General features: G+C 39.9%; 3 protein-coding genes across 5 annotated transcripts in view; 2 read left to right on the top strand and 1 right to left on the bottom strand.

Moving 5' to 3' along the window:
• fancm (FA complementation group M) overlaps positions 1–22494 on the bottom strand; it is a 36812-nt gene extending 14318 nt beyond the window's left edge. For 2 of the 3 annotated variants that reach the window (XM_046412254.1, XM_046412256.1), the window contains exons 1-12: positions 21645–22494; positions 21387–21559; positions 20729–20806; positions 20474–20632; positions 3618–3749; positions 2732–2864; positions 2521–2613; positions 2213–2317; positions 1829–2007; positions 879–1085; positions 481–721; positions 213–361 (exon numbers count right to left, since the gene is read on the bottom strand). In XM_046412254.1, the coding sequence (XP_046268210.1) occupies positions 213–361; positions 481–721; positions 879–1085; positions 1829–2007; positions 2213–2317; positions 2521–2613; positions 2732–2864; positions 3618–3749; positions 20474–20632; positions 20729–20806; positions 21387–21559; positions 21645–22353 (2358 nt within the window). In that variant the 5' untranslated portion in view covers positions 22354–22494. The remainder of the gene's footprint in view (positions 1–212; positions 362–480; positions 722–878; positions 1086–1828; positions 2008–2212; positions 2318–2520; positions 2614–2731; positions 2865–3617; positions 3750–20473; positions 20633–20728; positions 20807–21386; positions 21560–21644) is intronic. The other variant, XM_046412255.1, reaches the window with a different exon arrangement.
• Positions 9770–18518, top strand: soul3 (heme-binding protein soul3). Its single transcript, XM_046412271.1, has 5 exons — positions 9770–10429; positions 14388–14482; positions 15677–15818; positions 15970–16153; positions 16321–18518. The coding sequence occupies exons 1-5, from the start codon at positions 10198–10200 to the stop codon at positions 16490–16492; spliced, it is 825 nt and encodes a 274-aa protein (XP_046268227.1). The 5' UTR covers positions 9770–10197; the 3' UTR covers positions 16493–18518.
• Positions 22495–22570: 76 nt separating the features above from the next.
• On the top strand, positions 22571–25553 carry iqcc (IQ motif containing C). The gene is made up of 5 exons (XM_046412272.1): positions 22571–22740; positions 22960–23103; positions 23186–23501; positions 24144–24265; positions 24871–25553. Exons 1-5 carry the CDS (start codon positions 22699–22701, stop codon positions 24904–24906), a joined length of 660 nt encoding a protein of 219 aa, XP_046268228.1. The 5' UTR covers positions 22571–22698; the 3' UTR covers positions 24907–25553.
• Positions 25554–25910: the final 357 nt, after the last annotated feature.

Raw genomic sequence — 25910 nt, 5'->3', positions numbered from 1 at the left:
TCAAATTTAGCCAACCAATCAATAGAGATCTATTAAAAATATCTAAACTTATAGTGACTTCTTTGTAAACAAGAGCCAAAAGGTTATTATGGTGGATATTCTTTTAATGTACAGAATTATTTCATTTTTAAAGAATTTGGCATTCTTCTGCACTGCATCTGCACAGGTCTTGTCAAGCAAACTGAGAAAAAAAGAAAAAAAAAGAAAGAAACCTGAGGTGGTAAATCAGAGGGTAAGGACATGAAGTGCGACTGTTTCAGGGTCGGATGAGCTTCATCGTCTTGCAGCTTCATGGTGGACGCCCAGAGGGAATATTCAGTACAGCTCAGAAATCCGTCTGCCTTTGCATTGCCATGCTGAACTAAGACATTAGACACACACAAACTCATAAACCCATGTCCACTTTCTCTAATAAAGGAAACTTTGTTTTCTCCATCTCCCTTGTCAATGACCAAAAGATACTCCTGCCTCATCACTTACTTAGATTTTGAGGGTGAATGAGTGAGGACCGTCCCTCAGAGTGGGACCGTCGACCCCTGACAGATCGCCTGCTGCTCTCCTGGTGGTCGAACTGGCCACAGGTAATGTGCATCTTGTGCAGGGTGGGGTTCACCCCCTCAGGCAGCATACGGGGACTACTGGGGTACATGTGAAACCCATTTTTGTTGCTGATAATGGACTTGTACACACTGCGCTTGTTGCTCTGGCTCTGGTTGTACGTCTGAGGAAAACAAAGGTTAAGAGTTTGGTACAGGTGGTTTGGTGTGTTCTGTGATCTGTGTGGGGGTTAATTAGCACTGACCTTGACTTGAAAAATGTTTAATGAAATTGGAAGAGCACTGAACTTTTGATTGGTGGGTGTACGGCTCAACACTCACCCTCTCCTCACGTCCCTCGGCCAGGATGACAACAATGCGTCCCTGCCGCTTACGCCCAGTACGCCCCATTCGCTGCACCAGCCGGATGGGATTCTTCTGTGCATCAAAGCAGACAATGAGGTCCACCTCTCCGATATCCAGCCCCTCCTCCCCTACACAAGTCGACACCAGCGTGTTGAAGCCTCCCTGACGGAACCTGTGCACCACCTACAAATCGAGCCACAGAGACAAAGCTATAAACAGTAAAAGTATTCTAATCTTTCCTTCATATGTTTTCTTAAACTTCTGTCTGGTATGTAAACATGTATATGTATATGCAAGTTGCTTAAACTGTACATTCCCAAGCAAAATTTGCCTTCATAACATATTAGGGAGCTGTTATTAAATATATATATATTTATATGATATTTTTAGTAAATGGGCACAGGACATTTTGTACGAATGGCACGTTGTCTGCAAAGAAACATCAATGGTGAGCAACCAGCAGGGAAATCATTACAACATCATTTTTAGTTTATTTGTTTTACAAGGATCATTTTTACAGTACCACAAATGAGACAAGGACAAAGAGAGAAAAGACATTCAAACTAAATCCACAGATGAAAGATGAACAACAGACTGGGGAAAAATTATGCCAATTTTACCCTTTATATGAGAATTGAGACAGTCCTTGCTCAATCAAATTGTAATTTCACTCGTTGACTGCCATCTCAGCGGCCACCAGATTACTGAGAAAGTTCTACTATGGAATTGTAATATTACAGTTGAATATGTGTGCTTTGTTCTCATAGAATAAATAAATTCTTGAGCCTTTCTGGTCTATTGAAGTATTCTTTGCTTTTGAGACTTTATACTCACTTTAGTTTACTAAATAATCCACACCTCATCGTAAATCTGTTGTTAACAACAACAACAATAATAATAACAATAAAAAAACATATAGCCTTTACCTCCAGTTGCTCTTTTTGGGTGAAGCCTTTGACTCCCTTCCCTGCAGAGGCTTGGCCCATAAAGGTCATGACCCTTATCAGGGGAGCGTGGCGGTTCAACATAGCTGCAATTTCCTGTACACTCTCACGGAACGATGAAAAGATCATCACACGTGTGCTTACTTCCTGAGGACCTGAACCTGGAGATTAATATGACAGACAATGACTACTTTAACAGCACTTTAACATTGCTTGTTCTGTGGTCATTTACTACACTAAGCATAAGCATTATAAGACTTGAAACACTGTTCAGACTCTGGCGCAATTAATTTAGTTAGAACAGAAAGATAATTACAGATTTCAGCTTTAACTTAGAACAATCATTGTACTAAAAAAGTGAATCACCATTACACTCTGCCAAGCTCTCAGTCCACCGTCTGAAATGCTGCAGCACCACCTCCTCCAGTTTCTCCAGTTTGGGGTGACTGTAAATGAATGGCTCATCTGGACCTAAACATATGAATCACAGAGGTTGTTAGTGTTATATATGCTGTGTATTCTTTGCTAGATTTTTGCAAAATTTAAGTTGCAAATTGAGGCATTTTGTTGCTTAATTGGACAGAAGTGGTATCTGGATACCTCCCACCTTACTCAACTACATCAAACTAGGCTCAGAAATTTAACTGATGTGTTATGAGTGAGTGTCAGGGTACCAGCAGATGGCTTTGTAAACATTGCTTCCATCTCATGGTAAAGGTCCATGAAGGTGGGAGTCCTCTGCAGCTCATTTCTTGCCCTGGACATCTCTGAAACACACAAAGCATTGAGAGGGCTCATGTCAAACACCTTTTACAGATCAGGAAAATCTGGAGGATCTTTTTATAAAATGAAATACGCTGAAAGCGTGGAGGTAAGCTGGCCGACCTCTGGATCCATCCATTATTCCCTGGATGTAATAGAAGAGCGATCTGAGGCCCATCTGCATCAGCAGCTCGTAGCCATGGTACAGGCTGATGCAAAGAGCAAAGTCACCCTCCAGCATTCCCTGCTGTGGACCCTGTGGAGACGAGTCCATAAGAGCAATGAGAGACAATGTGCTTGTAATGTATTTTAAAATACATTCATGCAACACTGTTGTTTACAAACAAAATGTAATCAATCAATCATTTCTAAAGGTTTTTCTTAAACTCTAGCATCATCTGAAGAAGCAGACAATGACTCTGCAGGCTTTAAAAGAAAATAAATCCTTGTCTTCACTGTGTGATTGACTGGAGTCAAGATGGACAGTTTGAAAACAGTATCAAATTCGATGCAGCAAAAGCACATATAGTGTCTTTTTTACTTAAGCCATGCTTTGTTCTCTCTTGGTAAAAAAAAAAAAAGAAGCCTACGTTACCCACAATGCAACTCAACCACAGACAGTTGAGCTGGACTACTGAGGTCTGGTGTGCTCATTTCTCTGTAACTCCACACCCCAAGATTTGGAACATGTTCAGTCATGTAGTCTTAAGCCCCAACCAACACTGACTCAAGTGACATCACTTGGGGCGAATTATCGAGTGTCACCAGAGGTTTCATACACCTTCAAACCAGTAAAACGACTTTAACTTGTAAAATCAGTGGTGAATGACTGAAGAGACTGGAATCTTAACAAACTGAATACCAGCTTTCTAAGCCATCTTTCTTTATATAATAACACCAGCACTCCATCGTTGTAGAAGTAGCAAAAGCTTTTCAGCCGTAGTATGTAGATTTAAGCAAACAGTGCTTCACACAGTAGCAACAATGATTCATAGAGCAGACTCCGTGCCTTGATGGATGGCGGTGGGTTCTTGCGGAACTGATCCCTGGCGAGGATGAGCTGATATTTGCTCAGAGTCCGCAGGTCTTTGTTTGCCATCACACGGTTCTGGACCAGACGAGACGTGAATTTCTCCAGGACCTGGAAGAAAGAATAACAAACAAACACACAAGTCATTGATAATTGGCCACTTCCTGTATTAGGGGGTACTACATCACACCGAATAACTGGAAAGTGCGCACACACAAACACACACTCTGTGATCACTCTGAGGTACACAGGTGTTACGTCTGTTGTCTGTAATAACACTAAAACGTTTTGGATGTTTTTTCTTCTGTCTGTCCTCATTTTCTGACAATGAAAGAGGAGATGGAAGCAGTTTTTCAAACAGACCATTTTAACAATATCTATTCATCCTCAAGACAGCACATAATCAAAGGCTGGGTCATTACAATTTCAATTTCAGCTCTGTGGAACTGCTGCTCTAGAAACAGACCAGGATAAAAGGATGCTCTGAAAAGAAAAAGTCCTTTGGCATCAATTGGCAAAAAAAAGAGATTTAGTTGCTGGTGTTATGAAATGAAAACAAAGGTTCATTATTATATGATCTGCCAAGTAGGTCAAATAATTCACATTCAGAGTTTTATTATCTGAATAGTCCTATAATAATACAGGCTATACGTCAGGTTTTTATATATAAGCTTAAAATGCACACACATACATAATATATATATATATCTACATCTATCTATATATCTATATAAATATATCACATTTTAAACATTTTTACAAAATACTTTGACATGTGTATTTTTTTCAGATTAAATGGGGGGGGTTGGTAACACTATACAATATGGCAACAAAAACACGAGTAGTTTCAAAGGAACAAGTTTGAATCAATGTAATAATCAATGAATCATAATGAGTAGTTTGTGAATAACCTTGATTCAAGACTATTTTCTTTAATGTTGAGCTGGTTCTGATTAACTGTCAGTCTGCCACTGAACTGGCACCAACTAGTAACTTTGACATATAAAAAGACAGTCAGACGAGAACAAAACATGCCATTCACACTGATTCAAAGTTGTACGTTGATTATTTGAGAAAAAGGTCTTTTACAGTAAGTTTTTCATCTTCCCATGAACCAGTAGCCCCTTACCCTCACGGCTGTCTTGATGTGTGTTTTATATATTATGTTATGTATGAAAATAACTCGATAGTTACACTGGAATGTAGAACTAGAAAGTAATCATGCAGTATGAGAAGAATAGAATAAATTTGAGTAGAGAACCTTCTTTCTCACTTACATGAAAAATAAAATAAATTAAGCTTTCTTGTTGAGGTGGAAACTGACTTGACCATCCTATTTTTGCTAAACCTCGGTCTGCTTATCTGACGTGAAATGTGAGTGTGCTTCATACAGCTTATGAAGACAAAAGCGAAGGGTTAAATAACAACCCCTAATTCCCCTGACCCTTCAGGGAACATCAACAACCATATCACCTAGCCATAACCGTTTGTTCCTGAGAGTGTAAAGAGGCCAGCTCATCTGGCTGGGACTGAGCTTCATTACATATGATGTGGTTTTAAACTTGAAAACAGAGACACAACAGGTGACCGATAGAGATCATTTATAAAGAGGCCAACTGAAGTCTTATTAGGCTAAGTGAAATGATGGGATGCAATTAGTCATATTGCAGGGATTGCAAAGATTTCCTTTAATACAGTGTGCCATGGATTAAGATTAAGATTAAGATTACAAGAATTTACTTATTTACAGCAAGGTATAGCAAAGTTTTTAGTATATGGAATGAAAATATACATTTTTGACCAAATGTTTTTTTAAGATAAAAGATATCATTCAATTATAGTCTCAACAGGTGTAGAAAATAATAAACTACATGTAAGAATGAGATGAAGGAATTAATAGTGCAGTGTAGGTCTAATTTAGCTCCGGGTAGACTAAAAACCTGACAGGGTGGGACAAAAAATACTGTAGGTTTTTCCATAAACGGTAAAAAAAAAAATATGATCAGAAAAAAGAAGGAAATTCATGGTAAATAAAGCCATAGCTGACATAGCTAATAACCTTTGACCTAATCCTTGACCATCAACAACAGATGCTACTAGTCAGAGAGAACCAGATTTTGTGGGTAGTAACCTCCTTTGCTATTACCAAATGGGTTGACATGTTGCTCATGCCCTTGTTCAGACTGTCATCGCTTCATCTAAAAAGTATCTAAAATAACGACAATTGTCCAAAGAAAGTTATTAAACCCAAATGATGTCTTCAGATATATTAAGGCAAGAATGACTCCTGATGACTTTGGTGATCCTTTTGACTTTCCAGAATCCTTTACCACCAACTGATCTTATACATGTCCATCGATGCTCTATATCAGAAAAAATGCTACCATAGTTATCATTTTACTATGCTAACTGCAGACGTTAACATTCATGCATCTGTCCATAATGCAGACTGACTCACACCGGGTGAGAAGCAGTTTACACCCTGGGAAAGTCGCGAGTCTATCACATCAATTTAGAGTCAACTAAACTGTTATTAACTAAACATGTTGACACACTAAATAAATATTGCATCCCAAATGTCCAGAATGACATTAACAAGCTACTGTAACTCTATGGACACGAATAACAAGCTAGCATATACAATGTTTCATGTTTGATGTCAGCATGTTAACATTTAATGGTTGGTAATACACATAGTAACATGCTAACGTTGGCATGTGGACAAAGCACCGTTTAGAGTCTGTCTTTAGTCTAAAGTTTAGACTACCGTAATTAAAGTTTGACCAGGTCTAAGATGGCCACTGTAGAAGGGATTAACCTTTTTAATTCAGACACTGTCACTTCTTCTCTGGCGCCAACTGCAGGTAAACTTGACTTTACGACTAGTAGTAGGGTTCCACGAACAACAAAGCTGTCTCTACATTGTCTTATCAGTCAGTACAATAATTACAGCTTCAACAGTCTGTAGTCCATAGTCCTATCAACAATTTTGACTCAATACAACACAATAATATGATGTCATGTCCATGTGATTGTGTGTATGTCAGAGCGAAGCAGAAAGCATTTAGAGAAATAACAACACGCCATTTACAAAGCAAAATCTCTCTGCTCGACTGTATTGGCAAGGAGCTCGGTTAGAGGATGTGCATGAAGTGGGCCTGACCAGATTATGAGATTACACAGAACCAGATTAGTGACGTTGCTGTTTTAGTGTGTTTGGAATGTGGAAACGAAATGACTGAATATGCAGAAAACAAACAAATAAACAAAAAAAAAAAACTGAGCTCCAATTCAACTTCTAGTTTCTTGCACTCTGATTTGCCCTTGTTCAATACTGCTTTCATTGATTCACTTGATGTTGCTGATGTTTACTCTCAACGTTTTAGTCAGCGTAAACAGTGAAAATGCCCGTGACATTATCCTAGAGCCCAATTCGATGTCTTGTAATGTTTTGTTTTGTCTAACCAACTGTCCAAACCAACAAATAAATAATATGTACTATAATAAGAAGAAAACTGTCCTTTTGTCATTTTGTTTTTTTTTTTACTTGAAAAGTAATCAGTTATCAAAATAGTTCTTCTGATTGACAAAGAACTGCTTTACTTTTTTCACATTACAAGGTACATTTATCCTTCATTTTGCATGGCAGTTAGCGCCATCGAACCATTAATGTTTGTTTACCAGTTTGTTTATATAAAACTAACAATTTCAAAAAGTGGAGACGCTGTGTAAAACATTAATATAAATAGAATGCAAGCATTTGCAAACCAACTGTGTTTACCAACAACAGTGTGCCCACACCTGTTCAGAAATTATACAGTCACAAAGTGGTTGTCATTACTTGGGATGGAGTGAGGGAAACTGAGCCTTTTAAAGGTACTGATCTGTTCAATTCAAGCAGTCACACAGTCAGGAAAAGAGTAAGGAACAGTAGGGAAACGCAGAACTTTGCAATAAGATTATTCCTCAGATGAAAAATGACAAAATTAACTCCCTAAATCTTACATGAAATGGTAATAAAAGAATGACTGCTAAAAATGTGAAAAAAATATATATATTACGTTTTGACTTTACTTTTCAATGATACACCTACCACACCCGGCATTGTACCGTATATAGCGCAGCGGCAGAACAGGATGGATGTTGTGAAACTTGCTTGAATTGATATGAACGACGTTATGAGTCCCACTAAATTAGTAAAACAAACACAAAGTGAATGTTAGATCTGGATTATTCCAATGGCCAGCAAGATTATTAAAAAGAGGAGAGAAGAGGATGTGTGCCAAATGACAACACGACTGATGAGAGCCTCACTGAGCATGCTCAGCTGGGGCCCGACAGTTGATTGGTTGAGGGGCATGGAGCTAAGTGACAAGGGGAGTCAGTGACAAAGCCAGTCTGTAGGCAGCTATTAATAACAGAACCTACAATAAACTAAACTCTGGCTACTGTGTGTCAACAAAGGGGAGAGATATTGGTGATATATGTGTGAGTCTGCACAGTAAAGCTTCGCCTCGTCAATTACTGATACTTATGAGGGCCGACAAGTCTAAGGAGATAAAGAAAAACGAGCCTAATTGTTTGAGGGCTGCTGTAAATCACTGTGTGGCTGTGAGGATATGTAAAGTGAAGACATAAACCCAAAGACAGTTGGGAAAAGCTTTAGGCAGATAAAGGCTGATGTCTACAGTAAGGCAGGAGGTCTATTAGGTCTGTCCCTCCCTGCAGAGTATTGTGTGTGTATGTGTGTGTGTGTATCTGTGCTTGCTTGTGCGCTTGTACACGGTGACTCCCACACACAGACTATGGAGGATTATATAATGTCCTCTCTACGTGCACACTGAAGGGTGCAACATGGTGGCTGACTGCTGTAGCGTCACAGATCAGAGGAAATCCTGCTTAGTCTGTCTCCTATGGGCACAAGTTCAAGTTTGTTTACTATCCTTGCACAGAAAATGTTTGCTTACCATCCGTCACAAGAAGAGACAAATGATCAAAATGATGGCATGCAAACAAATGCACTAAAGCAAAGAACACAAGAGATAATTATTTAAAATGTTTTAGTATCCCTATTTTTTAATGCCTTCTGGAGTTTGTGTCCCTGTTGCTTATTGTGTATTTTACAGTATGTTGCAGTGAGTCCGTATTCCTGATGTCAAGACCTTCATCAATTTCTTAAAGCATTGTGACACAAATAACTACATGTGTACATGAAACACGGTGTCACTGTTACAGACAGGGTGTCACACATAAATGAGTTCAAGATGTCACTGTGACTGAGGCCAAAGGAGTGCACCTTTTACTGCAATGTAAGTACACAAGGTAGTGACAAGGCATGAAGTTAATTAATGGTATTAATTGTGTGGACAGAACAAAGCTTATTTTGTTTATATATATGTATACCGGTATAAATATATATATATATTGCTGGCAAAATCTCAAGAAAAAAGTATCCTACTATACAACACAAGATGAGGCAACCTTATTTGTTTAGCACATTTCAAACATGCACAATTCAAGTGATTCATGGAGATAAATTTGAACAACTTATAAAATCAACAAAATGAAATAAAACTAGATTTATTTTGTGTTTTTAAAAAAAAAAAAAAAAAAAAAAAAAACAACTGTAAACCAGAAAATACCAGAAATACCATCTGTAATGCTAAAACAGTTAGTACAGAAAATACTTTTTAAAAATTATTTGGTAATAATCACTGGATTTAGGACAATTTGAGGTTGTATTCTTGAGGCTTGTGATGTGACATTTTTCATTGTTTTTTGATATTTTATAGTCTAAATAAAAAGTTAATTACTCGCACTGCTTTATTTATTTATTCATATATTTATTTGTCATTGTTTTTCGTCTTAACCACAGGGAGGGCAGTCGTGCAAAATTTCATTGAACAGTTTAATAAAAACTGACCCCAAAACCAATTAATTGATATCAGAAGTAAATTGGGAAATAATAGCAAAAATACAGCTAAGACGCTCTCTGTCAGAGGGCATCTTTCTGAGATTCCGGTCGGATGAAATATCCGCAGCCGGGCGGGGGTCTCGGTCTTTGCGGTCGGTCTCCAGCAGCAGGAAGAGGAGGGGGTTTGTGTGAACCCGCAGCGTCACATGGTCCGCCCTCATCTCCTGTAAACATCGCGTTCACCTCCGGCGGCTACAAAGAGGGAGGCTTCGTGTTGCTCCGCACAGTCGAGGCGGGCGACTTCTTTCTTGCATTTTAGCAAATAGAAAGTAGACCTGGTAGGGGAATATGGCTCGTTTAACTCCGATATAACGTTCCGAACATGATTACGGCTAAATATGTCGAGGAAAGCGTCGTTGAGTCTGGTTTACTGACCAGAAAGTAACGGCTGGTCTAATCTGGACAAGCAACTCACCGAGGTCCAAAGAAGAAGAAGAAAAAAAAAGATTAGACACTTAAACGAAGTCAAAATTAAGCGGCGATTTTATTAAGTGATTTACTATTGTTATTATTATTATTGTTTATTGTCAGCCTTTTGAGGATTTTTCCTCGATACGTACAAGTGTACTAGTCTGACGGACAGAAATGGACCGAGGTGGTTGTCAAATGAATGGCGGCGGCGGCGGTGATCGCAGCGGGGCCGACCAGCCAGGGGTGATCACACTGGAGGACCTGGAGTCTTTCTCGGAAGACCAGCTGTCAGATTCGGGCAACGGCAGCCTGGAGGAAGAGGCAGAAACCATGGAGGAAGACGAAGACCGACTGCTGCATTACTGGCAGGACGTAGCGAGGGGACACCAAGTGGAAGTTTCTCAAGGTAAAAAAATAAATACTTTCTAGGTTACGGCAGCACAGAGACGTTAGCTGACAAGTAACTTTACGGTTTCAGTGTGAACTTTAACGTGGAAGTTACAAACAAGTAAAAACAACTAAAGTTTGACTTGTCTGCCTTTAGTTGAGGTCTTCGGCTCAGTTATGCGCATTGACCCAACTCTGGGCGCATAGATAATCTAGTTCCAGCCATGACAACTCATTCCCTGGCCCTCGGGCAAAGCATGTGTTTCATCCACAAAACTGTAAAGTTACCAAACAAGTTCATGTATTTACTACAGGAACAAACTATGGAGCACACCGACAAATAAGTTAATCTCCCTGCACGGAGACATGTTGTAATTTAAAGGGCCAAACAAATATAGAACAGTCTCAATGAGGTGCACACAGTGGTTAGTCATGCGACCTGCCAGCTCTCAAAACTGCAGACTTAAAAAAAAAAAAAAAAAAAAAAGTTCCTTAATTTTGCCACAAAAAGTCAGTTTTCAGTTCTATGGCCCCATTTTATTAAACAGAGCTCAATTGTCAATTGCATGAATTTTGGGAAAGTCATTAAAGGCTGTTAACACAGAAAGCAAGATACCACAAGTGTAGTTTGGTGTTAGGAACAAGTACTGAGTTTACATGCTTTTTCTCATATCCAGTCCACAAAAATCTTGGCTAATTTTCTTATTAGGCATTTGACTGCTAGTGCCTGTTTCAACTTGTAGGTTTAAATATTCTAATATGACAGAATAATATCACAGACATTGTTATGATAAAATTCTAGTGTTAGCGGTGTTAGTATACATTAATAATAAGTAGCCATACTAGAATTTGTGGTTTCTTGTAGGTAACAAGCTCAATACAAAACAACTGGTAAACAGATTAATTAAAAGATTTGTTTGGCTTCTTGTGAGGGGGCCATAGTGCTCAATTTTCAAAAAAACAAACAAACAAAAAACCTCTCTGATTTTCCGAGACCACCGTGCCCATTGTTTTTTTCAGGATCTTGCTGTTGACGTGAATGATATAACAGTGTTGATAGTTCACTCTTCTTTACTAGAATATAGAATGTGTGTAATTCAACACAGGCTTTAGAGTGTATCTAATAAGTAGATTATTTCAAGATGAAATAAGGGGAAAGAAAAGCACAGCCTCATCATCAGATACGCTCTTCACAACTTCATCCAGTGAAGAGCTCCTTTGTTTTGCTGGGATATGTAAAGGAAAGTCTAACTAATATAACAGGCTGTGATTAACACTGGCTGCTACATGTGTTCATTAGTTTGTATCTGCCTGTTCGTGACCTATTTGCAAGCTGTCTGGAATGTGGTCCTGACGCTAAAGGTTGAACTGCTTTGCAACAAGAAAGGTGGCCTCTCACACATTGCTTCAGTGTTTGAGTCTGGCTTAAGCGTGCAGCTAAGCAGTCCTGTTGCAGCATGAAAAGTGCGAACACGTACGGTCTTAATTTACTGTCTGATTTGATGTGGACTGTCATAGTGTTTATTCCAAAGTGAAAACACAGATTTTGAAAGAATTAATTTGACAGTTGCGTTCCTTTTATAATAGTAAATGTTTGTAGTGAAAATTGATTTGGGTCTTCAGACTTCAACCTGAATTAATTCTGCAGCTTCAATCAGTGAGCGATTTTTATTTCAATCTGTAGTTTCAGGAGTGGGATTTTACCCTAGAAGAGACACAACAAGAGCAAGTTATTTTGAACTCTGGAACCTTCCAAGTCACTGTTAATCTCAGATCTTGGATACACAGAGCAGAACAATGGACCCATTCAGATTAGCTACCCGTCAACATTTTAATTCCTGCTTCACAGCAATAAAATGTTATTTTCAAAACATGTTTATTTGCAGCCCCTCATCACCAGTTTAACATGCTTAAAAGTCATGAGCGGTTCAAACAAAGCCATGTTTTTCCCACTATAATTCACTAAATAATTGTTGGATGTTTGAAAGTCTAAAAAGTAGTATTTTACAATAGGATTTCTTAGAGAAAAGTTTAAAAAAATAAACATGATTTTGCATAGAAGAAACATTTTTGATATCTCCAGTCCCTTTAGAGGTCCTGATCCCAAGTTGGGAACCCTATGGAAGAGCTATATGTCATCTAACTGGACTCCCACTGAGAATCTTGTAACACAGACTGGTACATCCGCCTTCCCCTGCCCTCAGGCCATAAAACTAATTGAAGACTTAATACAAATTTACTTGCTGGGGCTTTCTGACTCGAGGGGAGATTAGCCACCTTGGCTGTACTGGTGCTGAGGTTGTGTCTGCTAAGTCTACTAATACTGTAGGTAAGGACACAGGGTAAGGCCACAGTAAACTCCTTTTCTCTAAATTGGATGCAGTCAGATGGGCAGGACTGAGGTGTGAGCTCCGCTTTGCTAGCAGTTGGAGATATTTGATTGTGTAGCTTAAGCTGTAGCTACCAAATATTTGTTCTCACAGTCCATCACTGTAAAAAAAAAAAAAAAATCCTCAGAAATACCACCTATACTGTTTTAATGGTATAGCAACAAGTGGCGTTGCAGTCTCCAGCAATGGGAGGGTGTGAACACAAATCTAAGCCACTCATGATCAATCTCAAAATTATTAGGAACATTAGAAGACTGTGGAACACCAGCCAGACTAACGGTGTGGTTCAGATGAAAAATTAAAAATGAAAACGCTGCAGAAAGCTGCAGTGTTGTGAGCCGGCACATTCAAGCTCAACTCAAACCGGCTGATGACGTAGCGTGCGACAGGAGCTTATCAAGAAGCAAATGGCTGCTTTAAAGACATCAGACACGTCACCTTTTTCAACATCCAGTCAGTTTGTAGGAAAAGTCTGCCGATCAAGTCAGTTACAATCTGTCAGCTGGTCAAAACGGAAGAGTTTTGGACAGATGAAAGAGTGGATCACCTCGTCAGTCTGTCCAAGGAACAGATGTGTTTGTATGACACAATGCCTTACAATTAAATCATATGAAGGTCAGTGTTGACAGTTCTGCATCAACACCGAGCGGCTCTAGAGACGCTGGCATAGAAACTGATGAGATTGCTTGGGTGTGTGTGCAGTATGTGCTTGTATTTGTCACTAACCATGCAGTGGTGTTAGGTGTGGTATGTTTCCTTCCCTTACTTGTCATATTGAAAACACGCATGAACTGCATGAGGAAATATTTTACCATCAAACATACGTGGTCATTATCCCTGCTTAGCCACTTCTGCTACTGAGTGATTTACAGTGTAACCTTAATTTCATGAGATCCTGCAAGATGAGTTCACAGTCTTTCACACGCACACCAAACCACAGCTTTGTTTGCTGTCAAAGGATTGATCATCTAAATACCACAGATCCCTCTGACCCAGTTGTCCTCCATTGTATTGATTGACAAAATATGATTGAATTGGGTTCACCTTGAGCGCCTTGTTTGACAGTTCAACAACGGGACATAATGCCATTATTCAATCTGACAACATGGACATCATCATGAGTTCGTAATACATCAAATATGCTTCAGTATTCTAAAAGCTACTGCTTGTAGTCCCTCTCCGTTAGTACCAGTCCATTCCCGGCCCTGGTCAGCTTTTGTCAGTGTTCACTCCTTCAGCTACAGTGAGCATTACACTCTGTGACAGCTCTGCCCATCTGGCACCCTTCTCTAACATAAAGTACCAACACTGCTTGCCAGCAGATTACTGGAAGTGAGGACGTTTTATATGGATTAGAGTTGGGAGACGCAAGTGTTGATATGATGTGTGTGTGTGTGTGTGTGTGTGTGTGTGTGTGGGGGGGGGGGGGGGGGGGGGGGGGGGGGGGGGTGGTGGTGTATGAAAGTTCTGCTGTAATTACAGACAAAGCAGGCTTTTAAAAATCAGGAAACCAATGATGTTCCAGTGTCTTTATCATTTACGTGAGTAAAAAAACTGACCACACATTGTTTGATTGTCTGTTGACAGATATGGCAGAACCCATTCAGCAGCTAACCAGCAACAATCAAGGACGCAGTCAGAGAGAACTCGTCCCCTTCACCCTCCTCGCACGCCGAGAGAAGGTATCCATCTGCTACTTTGACCGCTGCAAACAACCGCGTATATTTGGAGTTCATGTGACCCTGTCTTTCCACCTTCTGGATAAAAAGGGGACAGCTATCAAACTGATTAGCAGTGACCTAGTTTAAACACAGATATGTGTGTCTACACCAGAGACTAGACCTGCAAATTAAGACCTTGCATTACAGCCAAACTCTGTTAAGTGTACGCTACAGGACCACACGAGGAGCATACAGTAATGTCTTAACTGTAGTAGCTGATAAAAACATCTTTGATTGAGATGAGTCAACAAAGATACAGAATTTTGATTTTTTCTTAAAAAGTCTTGGATTTCCCCCAGGGATCAATAAAGTATTCTGAACATACATCAACAACAAACAAAACCTGGCCTGAACAGCAACGGCATCATTGTCAGTTTTCATTCGCATACAGATCTCCTGTGTCAGTATGGCTCAGCTATTTATTTTTGACAAGATGATCATGTCACCCAGTACTATAAGCTGTATAAACTCCTTAGGGGGCTGTATAAATAAAGAGGGCTAAGTGGTTTAACTTGAGTTAATTAGTTCATTAAAACCCGTCCTGGGACTGTGCTTAAACAAAGGACAATCCTGACACCCTATTTTTAGAGCAGGTTTGAGTGTGTTGCTTAAGAACAGCACGTTGACCACAAGCAGACTGTAGGTGACACACCTGAGCTGCACAGGTGATTACGAGTCGATAATGTCTGAATGAAATGATGAAATAAAACTGTATTCACAGAAACAGTTCTTTCACTGATTCTTTTCTGTCCATATTTAGAAAAAATCTTGATGTTAACTGGAAGCACTGCTGTAACCCTTAGGCAACAGGATATTTACTGCCAGTTTGTAAAAGTGATGTAGCTAATTAAACTGGATAAAAAATTAGAGACAAACTAGTAATATTTACATTACAACACCTTCCCTTATAACAATGTGTTCTGTCCAAACAGACCTTTGTGGAAAAAGATTCTTTATGCTTTAAGGTTCACATAACATGTCACTCCCTTGTCATGAATGGTTTGAATTGCAGGTAATAGTATTTGGATGTATTTATTTATATATTTTTTTTAATCAGGCAGAACATCTTCAATGCTATTCCCTAGTTATAACAACAAATCTTACAGAAAAAAAAGGAACTCTTGTTGGGTTTTCTAATCATCTGTGTTTTTTCAGTGTGGGGAGCTGCTGTATGAGAAACGCCAGTATGAAAAGGGCCACTGGGCTTGTATCACAATGCGCGAGGACACTTATGAACAGAGCATCTGCTATGGTTTCATGAGGATAATGAAATACATCTGCCAGCAGAACTCCTTAGGTAAGTCCACTTATGAAGGATCATTTAGCACACACACAATCAGCTTCTGGTATTTTTTAAAAATTCACAGCCTTTTGTTTCATTTTTATTTCCTGAAGCAATCGTTTTTCAAGCCAGTCTGATAGGTACTAATGAATATTTTCATCTCTAGGTGGCTACCTGGGCATGACACTCCCTATCGTCACAGTGGTGCGCACAAATGAGAACCAATCGGTGATCTCCCGTGATGTCACTGTGGCATATTTCCTTCCCAATGAGCATCAGGCCCAGCCCCCACCACCTACTGACAGCGAGATCCTCATAGAGATCTGGCCTGCCACTACTGTATACACAAGGTCAGCAGAGAATAAAATAAAAATGAAGGCTTGTACTAACCAACTTCCTCTTCTGGTTAGCATTAATAAAGAATGTTTTAATAATGATCAATATTGCTCAATTTAATGCTTGACTTTGGGAGATGTGATGTCTCATATTTAAGCACCACTCCCTCTGCTTCTTTCAGGGCCTTTACCGGTCCCACCAACGAAGTGACCATCATTAATCAGATCAATGCCTTGGCCGAGCTTCTAGACTCTCCGGGTGTGTGCATCAGTGACTCCTTCATTGTGGCCGGCTATACCAACCCCGCTCACAGCAACCGCCAGAATGAAATCTGGTTCCTGGAGCGACCCTGAAGGATAAAGCCGCGTCCTATCTGTGACCCTTGAGCCTATTAAAGACTCCCATAACACTGTCGCAGGTCAGCTACAGCCTCAGATGCAACTATCTCTTTATTCACCACCTCCACCTGAAATGACCACCAGCCCAGCGCAAACCAGATCAGCTGGGACATGAAAAAGAAGTCAGCCCTCTTTCAGTGGATTTTCATTCAAGTTTATTTATATAGATCCTGTTTTATCTCTAAGAACTGAACTAAACCACTGCCATAATCTCATGGACACAGGTCAGATGAAGCATAGCATCCATCTCCTGCTCCCACAATTCCTGAAGAAAAAAAAAAGTAACCCCAGCCTTTCCAAGCACAGTGCTCTCCTGTTAAAAATGAAATAGTTCTACGTCTTAGCTCTGTGTGAACAGTGACCATGAGTGCTGTCAAAAATGTGCAACAGCCTGCCTTTACACAGGATAAGCAGGCTCGTGGTAAACATGCAGCCTCATCCGTATGCTCCATTTCTGTTTGTTGCACAGCTACACTGTCTCTTCATACGAGGTAAAGGTCAGTGCACAACAGGAAAAAAAAATGTCTTGCTGCCATTCTCTGGCTTGCTGAGGTGATTGCAACGGTCAGATCTGCGCTTTCTTTATCTTTGCACTTAAGGTTACAAGTCTATGTAATGTGCATAAACTATTATTTGATTCAACAGTAAGTGCACTGCGTACCTCATAACCAATGATCATCAAACCAGGTGCGGGGCCACTTACTTAACCCAGTCTAAGGGTGTGTTCAGTGGCTGAAAATGGTGGGTCTGGGAGGGGATCAGCAACACTAAGCACAACCCGATATGACAGAATTGGTGGCCTCAACCATAAATAAGCTCAACACCACAGATGATATTAAATCTAGCAAGTATCTATGAACATAACATGTTCATGGGTGTTTTTGCATGAATGTACAGTTACAGGGAGAAGGCAAAAACAAATGTCACACTTCTACAAGCCAAACACTGAAAAACACAGATTTTACTGCTGAATGACAATCATGAAGTACTTATATACATCCTTTACTCTCAGCCAGTGTTTTTCACATATTTCAGGATCATTCACACATAGGACTAATTACCTCTGTACCTCTTTCTCATGCTCTTTCTACTTTCAGCTGTGTGTCAACGTTAGCGAGTACACGCTCATTCATATACCACTGCCGCTGAGTAAAAACAGTGCAACCAGGAAAAGACATAGAGCACAGAGAATATCTATACTGTGATTATACTTGATTTTTAAGCAGAAGAAAGCTACGTTCTGTTTTAGTTAGAACTGTTTCTAACATCCTGTCACCATTCTAAGTAGAACCCATCAGAGTGAAAGAAGTATGTATCTTATTCTCATATGCAACATATACAAAGCGATATGCGTCAAAACCAGGTACACTCAGAGTTCACAGTAATGTTAGAATGTTTCTATGTTGGAAATATATATTCACTGCTTGGGTGCCAGTGAAATAAAACTGGAAGTGAACTAGCCAAATCACCACTGTGTGAGGATTCTTATCAGAGCAGGGGGCATAGTATGAAATGCTAAGGTGAGCAGTAATGAAAGCATATTAAATATGTGTAAAATTAAAAGCGCAATGTCGAGCTAAAATCGTGAGAAAGTTGGTTTCATCTTATTTAATGAATGAAAAAAAAAGTTAAGAATGTTAGTATTCGGTTAGGACGGTTGCCCACTCTTGAAGTTAGGCAGTTTGACTGACATCAAGACACCAAATCCAAAGATTTTATTTTCTATGAAATGTTTGTATAGTCGATGTGCCGTTCTATGACAGCTGTGGTGTGCAAACATGTGCAAAACATGTTTTCCTTTTAAGAGTCCGATTATATGGGAACACCAATTGTGATGATTTAACTTTTTCCTTTCTCTCGCTGCTTTTTTTGTGTGTGTTTTACAAAAGTGTGCTGTACTGTGACAACTCAAGTGCAACAACAAGAGCTACTATGGTTTTCTTTGTTCAATAAAGATGTGCTTGTCTCCTGTCTTTCAAAATGTTCAGTTACGCTGAATTAGTTTCATTATGTTCATATACACAATACAACACAATACATATACACAATATAAACACAATTCTGCAGTTCTACTCATTCAGAATTGTGGTTCAATAAATGTCCACATGATACAGAAGAGTTCATCCTTGCATGAAGTGCTATATGAATTATTGGGGGAGTTAAATCCCTTCATGGGTTATTAATGACCACCACCAGTTTTTTTGGATATGAAATATACATATAGTTAATAATTTATATCCATATTAACGCAACAACTATATGAGGAAAAATCATTTCAGCTTCATACACAGGTTTCCAACTAGCTTTCCATGTTTGTACCAGCCAGTGTACTGTAAACTGACTACAGAACTTCCCTAAAGGGTTTTCCTTCCTTTTTATGGGATCAAGTGTGGCAAACAAAATGGGTCACACCCTACTGTGTTCTGAAAGATATAGCATAACTCACTTCACTAGAAGAAGAGGTGCTCAGTTACTGGAGCATAGTAACATGATGAGTTCTCAGAAGAAGGTCATACATGCACGCACACCTAAGTATATCAAAGTCCAGCTTACAGTACAATGAAGTAGAACGTATATAGTGCCTGACTGAGATACTACAAGTCAATGCATATTAAAATGAAGAACTTGATTAAGTTTTCTTTTATCTAAAAAATACGAGAACGTGTGTGTGCTCAAACAGGACATCTGTTTTTCAGAAAGTACAGATTCCTCTTAGTCATAGACATGGGCATATTTGTTCAAATAAATAACAGGAATTCTGTTTGAACAAATTACTTTCAATTTACGTGGAATGCCACTAAAACTTAAGCACTAAATTACACCATTGGTTTCCATTACAACACTACACAGGTTGTAAACTTTACGGCAGATATCTCAGTGCTGACTGGGACACAGTGGCCTAGATGTTCACTGACATTACACGCATTGTCTAGAAAATATCCATCCATGCCAAATCAAAACGCCAAAGCTTTTGCTGAATATACGGACAGTTCTTTCTCTGTTGTCTGAGGTAAAATGGGCTGAAGGAAAAACACATAAAGAATGGATCCCAAAAACCTGTGTGCATGACTGGTTCATTTTCCTGATTTGCTCAACAATCATTAAGTTCCACCTAAATGATTGCAGACAGCATCCGCTCAAGCGGTAATGTAAAAAGAGGTCAAATATGAAGGTCAAACAATTAAAACACAAGGAAGAAAAACAACCCAAAAGAATCAGATACAGTAGGAGGAAAGAAAATACACAAATACACAAAGAAGATGTAACAGAGCTACAGGAGATCTCAGCTTTCAGATGCAGGTGTCACATTCCAGCTGTCCAGCCAGTTGAGACAGACGAAGTGCAGCTGCACACTCACGGTACAGTACAAACTAACGAACCCATGACAAGCAGAGAAGAGCCTATAGGGTCCCTTAATAATCCAGAACCATTTAGTCCACCAGCACTGAGAGTCAGACCACAGAGGGCGACAGGATGTTGCTTTCAAGACAAATCAATCCACTTAATATTAACTGAACCAGAAAGAACCACACTGCGAGAGGAAAGTCAAAATACTGAGAAAAGATTACAGCTGTGATTACAAAGTGACCACAAGGTGGCAGCAAAGCACCAAATGAGACCAACCACATGAAACCGACCATGACCAACAGGGGGGAAAAGTTTGAATATGAAAATGACTTTACCGAGTTTGAATGTGCTTGTCTACTTTGTGTATTCGTTATGAATATGACAGTGAAAACATCAAGAACAAAAAATTAACTTAAATTTTGATTCATATAACAGTAAAGTAGTTTTAGTATCGGCAAGAAAGAAAGACCTTCTTCACATTCCCTAAACTCTGCTGGTTGTATGGCCTATTTGTAGGAAAAAAAAAATTAAAGCTGTAAAGACAAGGAGGAGTTCAGCTAATTAAGATGGAAAATCCCTTGGGCCTACCTGGAGGTAGCGAGATTGGTGAGCAGAAAGAGCTTCTCCGAGAGGAACCACCATTTTGTCCACACTGCGCTGGTGCGAATGAGCCCGGATGTCTGGGCTCTCATCTGAACGCAGCTCAATGTGGGAGATGAGCAAATTAGAGATCACGGACTGCACGGACTGCAGGGATGGAGTAAGAACAGGAAAGAGGTCACTTAATACAAGAGAGACAACAAAGGACTTACACACACAGATACTTAGATTCATTGTTCTTACCTTTGTGTCTCCCCCTGGAGTTGCACTGAGGGCCAGGATGCGGAATTGCTGAGTCTGGCTGCCGAGCTGTCTGATCACCTAAGGAACAGGGAGAGGAGCGAGTATAGGGTATTGTTAACACTTTATTTAAATAATACAAACATTTAACTAAAAAGCATTAGAATACAAAACTAAAGAGGCTCCCCCTGCTAGAAAGAAAGAATGTTGCTTATTGATTTGCTAGACTACCTACAGTGTGCCTACTGCCTATAGTCTATTAAAAATAGATTAATAAAAGCGAATGAAGGTTCATGCTGATCTGAAGATGCTTTGATTACAGTTTGATCACAACTCAAGCAACAGTGCCTTCATTAACGCGTGAACAAAGTGAAGGTGAAGTGTTGTGAAGTGATCTGTTGGTTATCATTTGTTCCCTGCGTATGGCCACAGCATCCTCTCTCTCTGCAACAGACTTTCTTACAACCACCCTTCAAGGTTATAAGAGTTAGGTTACTTAGTGAGGAAATATTTTGGGTTGATTATCATTTCAAAATCCCTTTAGTCCAGGTTCACGATCAGAAGAGGACATGGGAAATAAAAAAATGCTGAGAACAGTCAGCAGTGATGTGTAACTCAACTGAATGTCAAGCGGGTTATTGCTAGTGACAGATTTGCATACCTGACAGTAGGCATGGTTGCCCAGCGCCTTGTGGGCTTCATCGATCACCACACACTTGACCTGCCGAGCCGGGCAGGTTTCTCTGGACAGATCGTTCACCATGACCTGAGGGGTGAGGAAGAAGACTCGCTTGGTCCTCCACACTTCCTGTCTCTGCTTTGCTGCTGTGCTGCCTGTGGAGAAGAAGAAGGACACTTGCTAATACAGGCTTAAAGAGGACAGATGAGCGTCACTATTTCTGTGTCGTGCTTTTGTTACCTGTCAGCTCAGCCATGTGCGCCTGAGGGATCCCCATCACTTTATAACACGCCTCAATCTGTTGTGCCACCAGAGGTTTGGTGGGAGCCATGAATACTATTTTCCCAGATGGATACCATCGATAGAAATTATACATAACGACAGAGGCTATAAAGGTCTTTCCCAGACCAGTGGGGAGACACACCAGAGTGTTCTGAAACAGGGCAGCCTCTGATATCTTCAGCTGGTACACCCGGATGGGATAGTTGGTGGGGTAAATCCATACCTTAGCTGAGGAGCTGTCAAAGCCAGGGAAATCTGGATATGTCTGCCCACTTGAGGGGGTAGAAGAGAAGGATGAGCAGGCCGTTCCTTCAGGGTTGTCATGCTGAAAACAGTTTGCATTGTCAAGTTGAAGGTTCTTTTCAGCTTCATAAACAGCGACCACCATCAGATCATCGTCGTCATCGTCATCTTCAAACGCAAGTTTAGGCTCCTCTGGACTCACTGGGGTCCCTGATGTGTATGTGGACCCCTGACCTGTATCAGTCCATGGGGAATTTCGAGGAGGGTTTGTTTTAGCTACCTGTGTGGTGTTGCTTGGGGTCGTTCTGTGCCGTCCAGCGGCTTTCTTGACATCTTTTTTCGGTTGAACAACTTTGTTTTGAGAAACGGATCCACCCCATGCCTGGAACAAAGTCCTCTGATTTGAACCACTACTCATTTTCATTAGTTGTAGCGAAGAACATTAAGAAAAAGTGCCGTGTGACGAGCAGCAACATTGCTAACGGAATATACAAACACAGGGTCACTTCCGCCCACGTTTTACCAAAATATAACAGCACAAGCGACGACGGCTTCACTCCAGAGTTATTTCAGACATCCAAATACAATTTTAATTGTAAAAACAAAAACCACGGTATTGTTTAACACCAATGTATCACGCTAAGAACTAAACTGTTACACGTATGTGGCTAACTTTTACAAGCATGCTTTTAATTTTTGAGTGTGACACCGGAACAAAATTAAAAAGTTTGAGTTCATCTCCCGCTCTCGCTGTCACGTTACTATAGTAATGGACAGAGGCAAATGGGACAAGATGCTCACCTGTTTTCAGGTAATGCCGTTGTCTAGTTAGTCTGCTTTTAAGTCGTAAAACACCAGGTTGGGTCTTTGAACCTGTTGGTATTGATGTGTTTTGCTAGTTAGGAGCGTTCAGCCACTTTTGCTAACTGCTGAAAACTGCTAAAGGTAATAGCGTTGTCGTAGTTAGCATTGACGTAACTAAAGATAGAAGGCTGCAGGGGACACATTACCACTCTCCTCTCTTCTGTAGGCATATGCGCGTGGATACTTGGTGAGAAAGGAAATCCGTCGGGCAGGAGAAGACTTTGAAGAAATCGTGAATGAAATTGATGGAAGTTTGAGCCATCTCGAGTGGAGCGAGACGGTTATCCCCATTCCCCACTTCACTGATGCTGTAAGTAACTGTAACTGTAATGACAGCGTTATTTAAACAGCTTCCTGGTACTTTTATCATGTTTTCACTCACGCATCATCAGGGCGGCCCGTTTCTACGACCAAGCAGCTCCACCAGGAAGCCTTCAAAGGCAGGACCAGATGACCGTACCAGTTCCCAAAGCCCATCAGCATTAGCACCCTCATTAGAGGAAAGGCGAGGTTCCCTGCTGGAGAACATAGAAGCAGAGAGAGATGATTCACCAAGCAAAGGGCACGCCTCACTTTCTAAGGACTGTTTGGGACAGAAAGAAAGCAGTGTGGTGGATAAAGATGGAGAGGTGATGGAGAGCACAGGAGACTCCACCAGCGTCTGGAGCAGTTTGGAGCTGGACATGAACTATGGTCACTGTCACAAAGGTGAGAGCTGTGCACACAATGGTTGTGCTTTAGACTCATTTTTGTTTTTGAAATGAGATGGCATAATGTGTCTGCATCGATCATCAGCCTGTGAAAGGTAAGAAATAGTATGAGAAATCCATCACATTTTCCAAGCGCTCGAGGAAATGCCTTCAAATGGCTTGTTTATTATTCGTCCTCATATTGGAGGAGCTGAAAACTGGGATTTTGTCCTTGATAAATGACTTAAATTAACTTAAATTACCAATATGTTTTCAAAGTTATTGATAATCAGGACAACTGATGACCAGATTAATTGTTCAAGTGCTAATCTCCTTTGGTTAAGCACGTAAGATTATATCCTTATTTTAACAATACATGAAAATACATTAAAAACTGCCATTTGGTTGACATTCTAATTGGTTTAAATCATTTAAGACAGTGACCTCTCTCAAAAAATAACTTTAAGAAAATTGTTGCAATAGGAAAAAGTCATAAAAGTTATTTCAACTCAAAACATTTAGAGGTTTATGGCTATTTGAGAAAATGAGTAAACAGAGAGGAAAAAGCAAAAAAAATAAAACAGCACTTGCCTTTAGGACTCAAACATTATAACACTTTACTTACTTTTCAGTCAGTTTGAATTGGTCATGCCTCCTACAGGTTCCCAGCGGTACCACTTGGCCCAGGAGGTTCCCTGTACTCCGGAGGCCCTACGTCTCCACAGAAACACCCTGACCATGGAGCTGCTCTGGCTCCAACAGGCCATTGACAGCAGGAAAAAGGTACTATGGTGGAAGGGGGAGATGTAGTGTTTTCCTACATTTATTCAGCAGTGGCAGCCTTCTGCTGTAAGAAAATTGCCTCCGCTGCAAGACTAAGGTTATTTAGTGACCTCAAAAGTCAGTACACTGGGCCCAGGAGCATCCCTTTCCTAGAAAAATACCAACCATTGCCAGTATGTGGATAATAACCACAGTATATATCCAGCTTCACTGTAGCTACTTTTTGGGTACGAGTATTAAGTGCATAATTCTGTGGTGTTGTTCCTTAACATGTCCAGCTATCTTGCATCCTTTGTACTCAGACTGTGTACTAGTTGTATTACTTAAACTATTGAGGGTCCTTATTAATCCTGCATCACTGCTTCCATGAATCACACTGCAGCTCCAGAGTGTGTAAAGGTCGCAAGATGTGGAGTAATGTGCACAAAAAACACTTAATGTAGTGAACTGAAATCAGAAAAAGCATGTGCTCATGCGCCCAAGCATTCCACAGTTGGCAGGAGAAACCCATAAGTATTTAATCCAAGACCCTTTCATTTGTTGTGTTTATATTACAAGGTACAGCTTTAAATGATTGTTTTTCCTTTCTTTTTTGTCCTCTACAGTACTTGACACTGAAGGATAGGCTGAGCGTGTCCTGACAGCAGAAGTAATCTGAACTTGGCTTGATGATGTGAAACTGCAGGCCTGACTGCAGGAAGTCAGCTGAACTCACTCCAGTTGCATCTGTTTATGCTATTATTTTATACAAATGCGGCCCCAATTCCAAAAAAGTCGGGACACTGTGTAAAACATAAATAAAAGAGAATGTCATAATTTTCTAATTCTATTTGACATTTACTCAATTGTTAAAAAAATACAAAGGTAACATATTTAATGTTGTCTTCAATCATTAGTCAGTGTCAGTGAAATACGTCAATAAACACCCGTGTGGAACTGGTTAACAGGTAAACAGGGTCATTTTTAACAGGTGATAGTATCATGATTGCATTCTAAAGGGGCATCCTCGAAAGGTTCAGTCTCTCACAAGCAAGAATGGCTCAAGGTTCACTACTCTGAGGAACACCTGACTCTATAAAGGATATTACTATATGAGGTCTAGAACACTTTGTTGCTGGTAGACACATTTTGTTTGCAGATGATTGCATTCTGTTTTTATTTACATTTTACACAGTATCCCAACTTTAAATAAATTGCTTTCAGTAGTATTTATCATGTGATTGAGCAGACCTGTACATTGTGTGTATTATAATGTGGAAAAAAAAGAATAAATTATATATTTTTAAAATGTCCTCTTTCTGTTGCTGTTGTCCTAATGAAGCCAGTTTGTGATGTGACTCACAGAAGCTCAAGTTTCCCAGTTGGATCACAGTGAACGAGCTCTCACTCATCATCACACGAGAAGTTCTGCCAGCAAATATTAACATGACAGTCTCGTACTAAACTGCTGTTGTCTTAAGACATTAGTGTCTTTAAAGAGGACTTTTTGGGGAGGCTAAAAACAGTATACATTGCATTGTCTTGCACTTAGTATTTTTTTTTCTTTGTATTATTTTAAATGCTATATTTAGAAAGGGTCACATGAGGAATTTCAGTAATGATTCTACTACCTGCTGGTTCTTCCACTGCTATTAATAATGTATGT

Source organism: Scatophagus argus, chromosome 15 (genome assembly GCF_020382885.2).
Source record: "Scatophagus argus isolate fScaArg1 chromosome 15, fScaArg1.pri, whole genome shotgun sequence".
NCBI lineage: Eukaryota > Metazoa > Chordata > Actinopteri > Scatophagidae > Scatophagus > Scatophagus argus.
Note: the sequence above shows the minus strand (reverse complement) of the source record. Positions and strands in the feature narration are given on the sequence as shown.